General features: G+C 39.6%; 1 protein-coding gene across 1 annotated transcript in view; it reads left to right on the top strand.

Annotated features, from left to right (window-relative positions):
• Nucleotides 1-222: 222 nt before the first annotated feature.
• LOC140549720 (uncharacterized) overlaps nucleotides 223-11,104 on the top strand; it is a 65,537-nt gene continuing 54,655 nt past the window's right edge. The window contains 16 exon segments of the mRNA XM_072673466.1: nucleotides 223-238; nucleotides 507-696; nucleotides 964-1,021; nucleotides 1,024-1,252; nucleotides 2,984-3,274; nucleotides 3,477-3,791; nucleotides 4,135-4,458; nucleotides 4,758-5,072; nucleotides 5,388-5,693; nucleotides 5,846-5,917; nucleotides 6,086-6,394; nucleotides 7,034-7,087; nucleotides 7,174-7,338; nucleotides 7,468-7,557; nucleotides 8,487-8,549; nucleotides 9,450-9,512. Coding sequence (XP_072529567.1) covers nucleotides 223-238; nucleotides 507-696; nucleotides 964-1,021; nucleotides 1,024-1,252; nucleotides 2,984-3,274; nucleotides 3,477-3,791; nucleotides 4,135-4,458; nucleotides 4,758-5,072; nucleotides 5,388-5,693; nucleotides 5,846-5,917; nucleotides 6,086-6,394; nucleotides 7,034-7,087; nucleotides 7,174-7,338; nucleotides 7,468-7,557; nucleotides 8,487-8,549; nucleotides 9,450-9,512 — 2,860 coding nt within the window.

Genomic DNA, 11,104 nt, shown 5'->3' with positions numbered 1-11,104 from the left:
TGTTACTTGTAAAAAAAATAAAACACTAGCTCACTGACTACATCTTCAGTGTTTCTATTCTCAGACATTCGACATTGCTCTTTTTTAACAGTTTGAATGATAGCATGTCTCAGCATCTATGTGAAGGAAGGTTTTATGGCTTTGTCTCCCAGAACATGTTTCAGATGTGGTTTATCTCTGCAGTCAATTATAGTGTCCTAACATCCCAATACTTTAGCAGTCATGACAGTGACCATAGGTATCGTCAGTGACTGTTATGTAAATAGATCTGTTTCTTTTTCCTGTGCCATGATGCTAAGAATCCAATTACGTTTCAACTCATCACACTATGTAGTTGCACTACAGTGAGTGGTAAATTAGCATGGAAAGGGAATATTTTAATAATTACCAATTCTGTAAATAAACAAATGGATGAATGTCACAATTTTTTGACAGGACAGCAGTGACTTATTACACACCCTTAAATGTATCTTTATTTCCTCTAAATCTTTTTAAACATTTTTTAGAAGTCAGGCTGGTTGGTGGTTCTCGCTGCTCTGGGAGAGTAGAGGTGCTTCATGGAGAGACCTGGGGCACAGTGTGTGATGCTGACTTTGACCAGCAAGATGCAGAGGTTTCGTGTCGAGAGCTGGGCTGTGGGCTTCCTGTGGAGGTGCTGGGAGCAGCTTTTTTTGGCAGGGGGGAGGGTCAGGTGTGGTCAGAGGAGCTTCAGTGTAGAGGCAACGAATCTCAGCTTCACTTCTGTCCAACATCATCTTCACTCAAACACAACTGCTCCCATGATAATGATGTGGGACTGGTGTGTTCTGGTAAGAGTTATTTTTTATTGTTTGCTTATTTTAATGGATATCACATTTGAACACTTCAATTTCTCCTTTGGTCTCATTTTAGACAAACTGCCTAAACCTTTCTTTCTTTAATTCCTCTTTTCCTCTTCTTTTCTCTCACATAGACAGTGTGAAGTTGGTGGTTGGTGGAAGTCGTTGTGCTGGGAGAATAGAGGTTTTTCACAGAGGACAGTGGGGGACAGTGTGTGTTGTTGGTGGGGATGTGATGGCGGCTGCAGTCTTGTGTAGAGAACTGAACTGTGGAGAGGTCTTTAGTATGGATCTAGCTTCACCAGGATCTGGAACAATCTGGATGAGTAATGTGCAGTGCAGTGGATCAGAGTCTTCAATGAAGAACTGTGGATCACTGGGATGGGGTAAACATAGCTGTAGTCATTATATGGATGCTGAAGTTATCTGCTCAGGTATGTTTCAGTCTGACTTAATACACTGTGTATGTATCACTTGTATTGAATTTAGGAAGTGGTTGAAAAGGTTTAATTTTATTTTGAGAAAGCATTATTTGTTTCCCTATATTTGAGATCCAGTAAGGGATCACACAAGATATTATTCATGGTTTCACTGAATGAGACTGATATGTTGCTTTTTTTTTAATGTGATTTTTTTTTTCACTCAGAAAAACACTGAGGCTGATCCTCCATTTTTATTATAGCCCACTATTAACAATAAACAAATATTAAAAGAAAAAATAAATCAACAGAGATGATAAAAAACAATATAAATCTGTTGTGGACTATGATGTATAATTACTATTATTTGCAGGCAACATCAGTGTGTTGTAAACTGGCATAACAATACATTACTGGTATAACTAACAGTCATTGCAATGTTTCTATTTTTGTTATTGGCCTAAAACTGTGAAAATTTTTGAAGCTCATATAGAATTCATTGTGGACTTCCCACAATGTGGTTAAGCAGAAGCGATACTCTACTCATCATTAATGGCTCACCTGCTACCAGATGATTAGACCTTCTCTCCTGAACCTATAATACCAGCAGCATCCTAGAGCTTCAGGATGGATACCTAGACTGCTATATCTATTTTTAACATGTTTTACTGCACCATAGAGAGCTTTATGAATGTATTCATCACAGTGAGGTTTTGCACTGGGGGTGTACTAAAAAGCTAATAAGAAAGAACTACTATACACCAGTACAATACTTGCTCTATTCTGATGATATTGCTGTCAGAATGTCCAGAGCAAAAAGTTGCTTTATATGGTCTTCAGAAAATTCAAACACTCTAGACCTTTGATATAGTATCTGTTTTGTGTTTATGCTATAAGAGCTTTATAACTGTTCTTAGCAGTCAGTAGTAGTAACAGTCAGGGCAAACTTTGCATGGTGCACCAGGGTATATTTCTACACATTGCAAACATAAGCTGATCAGCATTCATGGAGTAAAATGAAATGCCACTGATGTATGCTTACGTAAATATCTTATGACGTACTAGACTCTGACAGCTATAACATATGTCAGAAATTGGAACAATCTATCTTATAATCATACTACTTTGTCAAAAACATGCTACATGCAATATGCATGTAGGTCAAAAAGGCAGTATGTAAGAAAATTCCTCATTCAACATCTTTAAGACTTATGCACAACATTTATTAATACAAGCCCTATTAAACTCTCTGAATTAGGCCTCAATAAGCTGACAAACTCCGCTGTTTAAAACTCAAGCATGCATTGTCTGATTGAGGACATCAGTGAATAAACTGTCATATTTGGATATAGTGTTTGTATATATCTCCTTTGTAATTATTCTCTATTAGTGTGGATGTGTTAAGATGAGTATTGGAGTATTGTGTGTTTCTGAATGTATAGGCCTCTACCACACTGATATTGCTAATGTTCTACTCATTACAAAGAACTCATGTAGAAAACTGCATACTGATAAGTACATGAAAATGTTACTGGCAATTTCCTTAGCCCTTCAATCATTCTTAGCTCTGTGATAGAGTGAAAACATTTTGACTACCTGTCTAATATGCTGCTGGTACATTTTGTGCATGTTACAAGACCTCAGAAGGTTCTTTCAGATGACAGTTTTGCACAAACTGAGAGTTTGTGACTCTCAGAGTTGTCTGAGATGCACTTGTATATACTAATGGCTTTACAATACACACAGGTCACAGAATGTCCAGACTTGCTGATGGTCCTCATCAGTGCTCTGGGAGAGTGGAGGTGTTTCATGGAGAGACCTGGGTCACAGTGTGTGATGCTGACTTTGACCAGCAGGATGCAGAGGTTGTGTGTAGAGAGCTGGGCTGTGGGCTTCCTGTGGAGGTGCTGGGAGCAGCTGCTTTTGGCAGAGGGGAGGGTCAGGTGTGGTCAGAGGAGCTTCAGTGTAGAGGCAAAGAATTGGACATTACTCTCTGTCCAATATCATCTTCACTCAAACACAACTGCTCCCATGACAGTGATGTGGGACTGGTGTGTGCTGGTAAAGTAAAACTATTCATATTATTAACTTATATCTCATTACATAAGACAGGTGATTTCCTTGACAGGCAGTACAACACACAGCTTAATTCCTGGCCAGGAAATCAGTCTCAAATTTAATGCACCTGCAGGAACCTGCATTCCTGTTTACCTGCTCTTTTAATAATCTGTGGTTTCAGGTCACACTCGGGCTCGACTGATGAACGGCTCAGACTCCTGTTCTGGTCGAGTGGAGCTCCAGTACCTCAGTGATTGGGGCACAGTGTGTGATGTAAGCTGGAATATGAGAGCTGCCAGTGTCCTCTGTGGTCAGTTGAAGTGTGGGAGTGCTGTGGCAGTGTTGGGGTCAGACTGGTTTGGGGAGGGGAGTGGCCTGATCTGGGCTGATGAGTTTGATTGTCAGGGGAACGAAACACACCTGTCAAAATGTCCCATTTCATCATGGAGTCGAACTGCATGCTCTCATGAACAGGATGTTGGAGTCGTCTGCAGTGGTGAGCTTTACGAATCAGGGTTTCTCAACCACTGGGCCTTTTTTTCAGTAAAAATGTGAAGAGTTCTCCACATACTTTATGTAGTGTACAATAATATAATAATATTATTAATAATAATTTTAAACAATGAAGATCAACTTGTGCGGTTTCAGTATTATCTCACTATAAATACTGAATACAGCCCAACTAATATAGCAGTTACCAAAAACACAGCGGGTTTGATTTTGAAATCTGTTCATTATCATGTGCTGTAAAACCTAAATATCTTCTGAAGCCTTTAAAATAATAAATAAATAAAAATGTAAAATAAGGAAATGAAATAAATAAAAATGGGTACTTTCAGGTACTTCTCTGGCGTTTCATGAGGGGCGAGTTCGGTTGTCTGGAGGGATGGAGTGTGAGGGGAAGGTGGAGGTGTACTTCAGGCAGGACTGGAGGAGAGTTCTGCTGGACTCCTGGAGTGAGTTTGAGGCCTCTGTGGTCTGCAGACAGCTGGGCTGTGGTTCTGTGCTCAGCATCTCCAGCTCCTCTCCATCCAGTTCTGAACACAGCTACATGTGTGTGACGGGTTTCAACTGTTCTGGGAGTGAAGCTCATCTGGGGAATTGCAGCAGTGCACAAGCAGTCAACTGCAGCTCCAGAGAACAGCTGTACATCTCCTGCTCTGGTAAAAATATTGGAATCATTTAGAATAATTTAGTTGTTAATATAGCAGAAAATATTACACCTATACAGAACAGAGTGACAGATTAGAGGAACAGTCAACAGAAAATGTGTTGATCAGGTTTTAAGAGCACAGTACACCTGTCCAAACAACCGTGTCCAAACAAGACTTTATACATATATGATATTTCACCTGTGTGTGTGTGTGTGTGTGTGTATCATCATAGAAATGAATAATATTTTTGGGATAATTATTTGATTATTATAAGAAGTCATGCTCAGTAAATTTTCTCTGAATTGTAGCTCGTAGCTCCATCAGGCTGGTTGGTTCTGGGGGAGACTGTGCAGGAAGGCTGGAGGTTTTCCACAGTGGCTCATGGGGGACAGTAAGTGATGAATTGTGGGATATTAAAGATGCGCAGGTGGTCTGCAGACAGCTGCAGTGTGGAGTGGCCCTCAGTGCCCTGGTACCAGCCCGGTTTGGAGCTGTAACTGGACCCATTTGGCTGAATGAGGTGGAGTGTGAGGGGAATGAGGCGTCTCTGTGGAACTGCAGATATCAGCTGTGTGGAGAGGGTGAATGTGGACACAAGGACGATGTTGGAGTCGTGTGCTCAGGTAACATTTGATGACTGCTGCTATTTATAATATGTTCAGTTGTTAAAGTGTGTGGTACTGCTTTTATGCCAATTGCCTTCTGGCTTGTCAATGCAATCTTTGGTAAACTTCCTCTTTGCAACCCTGCCATACACACCACTGTTGTTCAGTGTTCTCCTGATGGTGGTAATGAACATTAACATTAGCCAACGTGAGAGAGGCCTTTAGTTATTTTGATTTCCCTTTTGATCTCAGAGACTATTACATGTCTTGCTCTTGGCATGACCTTTGTTGGTTAACCATAATAATGGTAATGATGGTCCTTTCTCCCACCAGAGTTTAAAGAGATCAGACTCACTGAGGGCTGTGAGGGGAATCTGGAGGTGTTCTACAATGGAACCTGGGGGAATGTCTGTGTGACAGGCATAGATGAAGAAGCAGCAAGTCTGATCTGTCGAGAGCTGAACTGTGGAAGAACTGGGAGTGAGAAGGCTACTAAAGCAAGAGTGGAATCAGCTCCTAACTGGCTGGATGAAGTGAAATGTAGGAAGCATGACTCCTCTCTGTGGCAGTGTCCATCATCCCCTTGGGGACAGAACAAGTGTGATAATACTGATGAGGTGGCTCACATTACCTGCTCAGGTAGGGACTTTCTCTTTCTTGGAGATGGACAAACATATTTTCATTTTGAAAGCAGACATTAGGAGTATTGCAGGATTGAAGAATATTGAATATTGAAAGCCTGATGTTGAGCTCAGTTTGATATTAATACAGTATTGTTTTCATATTCACAGGAGAGAATAAACAGCGCACACTGGAAAACCATCTGAAATTCTCCTTATTTCCACACCTGAACCAGCGCTCAAGTATGAAGGCATTCTGTTTACTGCTTGAACTATTAAAATATTAATCAGAAGTTAATAAACCCAGATAACTCACTCATTCTTAATTGTTTTGCCAAATCAATCTCATCTAAACTTCCCTTTTTATGAGTTGACATTTGGTTTTCGTGATCCGCGTGTGTGTGTTTTTAGATCACCTGCCTCTCAGGCTGAAGGGAGGAGAGGGAAGCTGTTCTGGGAGGCTGGAGGTGTATCATAATGCTGAGTGGGGGTCCGTCTGTGATGATCTGTGGGACATCAAAGAGACTGAGGTGGTCTGCAAGCAGCTTGGCTGTGGTCCAGCACAGAGAGCTGGTGGGAGTGCTGCCTTTGGTGCTGGTGAAGGAACTGTCTGGCTGAACAGAGTGACGTGCAAAGGGAATGAGCTTCACCTGTGGGACTGTCCTCATTCCCTGAAGAGACACACTGACTGCTCCCACAGAGCTGAGGTCAGCTGTGCAGGTCAGAGGATTATTTGTTATGCTGGTGTTAACTTCTCTGTGTTATAGTCATCAGTGTTCTCTGATTGGATACTTTTGGGAAAGACACCTATATTCTTTGCACTGAATTAATTCACTTTAAACTTGTGGGACAAAGCTATTGCAGAACTGTGCAGTGACAGCACGCATGCTCCTGTATCTTCTGCCAGATGGCAGCAGTGAAAAAAGTCCATGTGAGGGATGAGTGGGGTCCTTCACAATGCTGATGACCTTACGGGTGCAGTGTGTGGTGTGAATGTCTGTGACAGATGGGAGAGAGACCCCTATGATCTTCTCAGCTCTCCTCACTATCTTCTTAGTACTTAACACCTCACCTTAGTTTAAACTGCTGTGATTTTACTCTTTATCTCAGTCCACATTCTTCATCACTTCAGTGACTTTTTTATATTGTTTTTGCTTGTTCAGAAATGCTGCTGTAAGGTTTATTTTTTAGGTGTGGCTCAAAGCACATCTTACATTTCCCAAGTGTAGGGGGAGCCCAGGAGCAAGAAATACCAATTTTCACTAAATTCTGCATTAATCTCTCTCTCTCTCTCTCTCTCTCTCTCTCTCTCTCGTTTACCTCTTTTGCCTGAGCATTTTACTTTTACTCTTTTTACAGACATATTTGTGACCTCTACTATTGCATCTGAAACTACCTCAACTGTCATCACTGGTACTCCTTTTATTCCTTTAAGTGATCTTTCTACAGATCTCTAAATACACTGTGATGTTCCACTGAATTTTACTCTTTATGTATATTTCCAGCACATCTGACTGAGAAGCAGATAATCTCTCCTTCACAAATTCCATCCTCACATTATCCCTACGCCTATCCAGTGTCTCTCCTGGTGCTGGGAATGTTGCTCTCCCTGGCCTTAGTGCTTCTGGTTGTGCTGTTTAACCAGAACAGAGTGTTCAGGAGAGGTAGGGAGATTCAGAGATCATCTACAATCCACTTTCTGTACATTCTCTAAACATCATCAGTCCTTCAGTCTGTCATCAGTCTTCTCTTCTACTGAACTGACTCCATGTTTCTCTCTGTCTCTCTCACAGTGCTCTCTAAGAGGAGGCAGAAGACTCTGACTGAGCCAGTCTATGAGGAGATTGATCATAAACATGTCAATAAAAGATATACTGAAAGGGGTAAATAATATGTGGAGTGTTCTACTGGAGGCTGTCCATAGTTGCTCACAATATGGGAAGTGGAGCTAATGTTAGCTGGCATGTAGAAATAATTGTGTTTAAATGGCTGTAAATAACTACATTTCTTAAAGCAGCTGTAGCATTTTACCTTATCTTACATCATTTTGATGCTCCACTGGCTGTAATATAGAGAATAGCATCTCTGTCATTGCCTCTCCAGACCAATTCTTCATAATGCTGCTTAAAAATTCCTTTAATAAAATAGTTAATAACAGGAGTGTAGTACATCTGGAGAGAATCTGGACATGTTCTTTACTGTTTACTGAGTTTTGGATTTCTGTCTCTTTTTTTCAGTTTCATCCACCATTATAGATTAAGACGAGACTAGAATTTAATATTGGTTTCATCTGTTCAAAGAATCGTGTTCTTGATTCTTGCCTTTTTTTGTCACAGACCTTTTTTTCTAGTCCAATCTGACCTTCCTTTTTTAAGTGTTACCAGTGCATCTTGCCTCTTCCGTGAATAACGAGGGAAAAGGTCATACCTGGTCATGATACTGCTTATCTGTCAGTTCCTTAGTTACGTTTAAGACTGTGTAAATGGAAAGTCTATGAGAAAAAATGGCTGTAATTGCTAAACGGTTGATTCAGTATTTTTGTTAAATTCCTTAAAGATGTTTTTCATGAGTTTGAATGTTTTAACTGGCTTTTCATTGATTGACCTTTATTGAGAACAGTTTCTGTAAGGCCTGGTATAATAGAAACTGAAACCAAGACACCGTGTTATGGGAAATGTAGTTTTTGTAGTGGATTTTCAGTTCATCTTGTGATGTGTAGTTTAGGTCATCAGTCAAAGTGGAATTTTGTTTCCTGTGCGACTTGTCTGGAATTCTGAAGGTTTTTCACGACTGTTCTGCTCTAATGTAACAGGAAACGTCCTCTCTGAAGAGCAGAATTCAGGATATGAAAATGTGGAAGAGCAGCTCCTCTCAAGTAAGTCAGCAAAACGTGTGTTTTATTACTTCTGTGTATTTTTACAGGAGGCTTACCCTAAACATCGATCACATTCCTCAGTAGCTTGTGTTGATTTATCTTCTGTAAGAACATTTTTATGAAAGGATCTTAGATGTGCGTTCATGATTTGAATCACAGCTGCTACTTTTGTCAGGCATCTGAGATTATTCACAAAAGCCTCTTTTAGAATCAACATTTATTTTAGAAAGAGAAAATGGAGAAGCTCATTCTCTTCATTCTCTTCTAGCAAAGACAGTGGATGAAGAAAAGCCTGAATATTATAATGAGACCACCACCAGTGGACTGAGAAGTAAGGGACTTTATAAACTGATCATTTACATTTTACACATTTAACTGACACTCTTCTCCAGAGTGACTTACAGGTTACTCAGATTACAAAGGTGGGACAATGTAGTGTTTAGAGTCTTGCCCAAGGACTATTGGTGTAGCACAGCATAGCCACCCAGACCAGGAATTGACTCTCACTAGCTCACTGGTAGGTCCTGGTGTTATCTGTTGTGCTACGCAAACTTTATGAAATATGTCAATGTTTTTATTTGATTTAGGTGAGGTGGGCACAGAGGACACAACAGACAACTATGATGATGTCATCACTGCTGGACAGAGACCCGATAGATTAGCAAGTGTGTTCCTGTTTGAATATTTACATGAATATTTGTATGGTTTTATTTATAATACTACAGTGTATAGCTTTGCACATTTAACTCTGTGTAATATTAAAGATAAAGAGCAGGAATAGAACTCTTTCGTGTGAAGTACCCAGTTTGTGGTATAATGAATATCTAAATTGGAGTTGGTAATTAGTAAATATTAAGTCTATTGTCACTGAGGCTGCCTTTCATTTTTACATTTTGACAGAAAACAAAGTGGAGATCTATGACGATGTGACTCCTGCTGGAGAGAGCCCACACAGTACACCAGGTCTGACTCTTTTAAAATGGAAAATTCATTGTGAAAAACCATCCATTCAATAATGAAATCATATTTGTTGCTCACTGTCATCAAAACATTTGTCTACATATGTCGGTGCAGTGTGCCCTCCTGAGGGCTATGATGATGTCCTCACTCCTAGACAGGAGTTAGCAGGTGTAGCAGGTGATGGAGGTGAGCATACAATGGCTTTATTGAGGTGGAGAGAGATAAAACAAACATTTTTCTTTGCACACCTTAATAAATAAAAGAAAATGCAATGATTAGAAACTGAGGCTTCCAGCATTAAATTATAGTTAATTGGTGAAATTACTGTCAATTGATGGAAAGCCATGAGGGTGGATGGGGTGGCACTGGCTACCCGATTATCCACTTTTTCAACTTTTTAGATTAGATTAGATCCTTTCAGTCTTCTGGGGAAAGGTGATTCTGAAAAAAACATATCACATTCTTGTTCATGTGAATTTATTTACAATAATCTCGATATTAGTGTATAGAGGGCATGTTGCATAGTAGCCTGTTAACATTATATAGCCTTATCTCACTGTTTTTCACTACTTTACTACTGGAGTAGCCATGGTCTAAAACATGGTCTTTTACAATTTTGTCACAATAGAATTTTTCCAGTTAATAAACCTTAGCTAGACAAGGAAAAGAGATCTCCACCGACTCTTTCGTGTAAAGTACCCAGTTTGTGGTATAATGAATATCTAAATTGGAGTTGGTAATTAGTAAAAATCAAGTCTCTTGTCACTGAGGCTGCCTTTCATTTTTACATTTTGATAGAAAACAAAGTGGAGATCTACGACGATGTAACTCCTGCTGGAGAGAGCCCACAAAGTACATCAGGTTTGACTCTTTTAAAATGGAAAAATCAATGTGAAAAACCATCCATTCAATAATGAAATCATATTTGTTGCTCACTGTCATCAAAACATTTGTCTACATATGTCGGTGCAGTGTGCCCTCCTGAAGGCTATGATGATGTCCTCACTCCTAGGCAGGAGTTAGGAGGTGTAGCAGGTGATGGAGGTGAGCATACAATGTCTTTATTGAGGTGGAGAGAGATAAAACTAACATTTTTCTTTGCTCACCTTATTGCAGAGTGTTGTTAGTAAAATATGGATTTGCATCACTGTAACTCATGATATATATGGATGATTACAGTGTAATGATGATGATGATGGAAATAATGTCATTCATGTGTTTAAAAGGATAAAACTTATTAAATAAAAGAAAATGCAATGATTAGAAACTGAGGCTTCCAGCATTAAATTACATGTTTAAAACATAAAGATTTTTAACTGTTTCTTTTCTGTTACATCCAGACTATGATGATGTGGAAGAGGTGGTGGAGGTGCCTGAGAAGGAGAGATAGACCATCGCCAGAGTCCAAACAGTTTGCTGAGGAAATTTTTGTGCCATTTGAAACTAAACCAAAAGTTAAAAATTTTTTACTTTTTTGTAACCATACTTTTGACTTTTACTGTAGACGTGTGTTTTTTTCATTATTTTGAACACGTAATAAATATAAGGTAGAAAATGCTTACACTTCATACATTAGCTTAGATTTTATGGTTTGA

This window comes from Salminus brasiliensis, chromosome 2, assembly GCF_030463535.1.
Source record: "Salminus brasiliensis chromosome 2, fSalBra1.hap2, whole genome shotgun sequence".
Lineage (NCBI taxonomy): Eukaryota > Metazoa > Chordata > Actinopteri > Characiformes > Bryconidae > Salminus > Salminus brasiliensis.
This window is presented reverse-complemented; position numbering and strand designations above follow the sequence as displayed.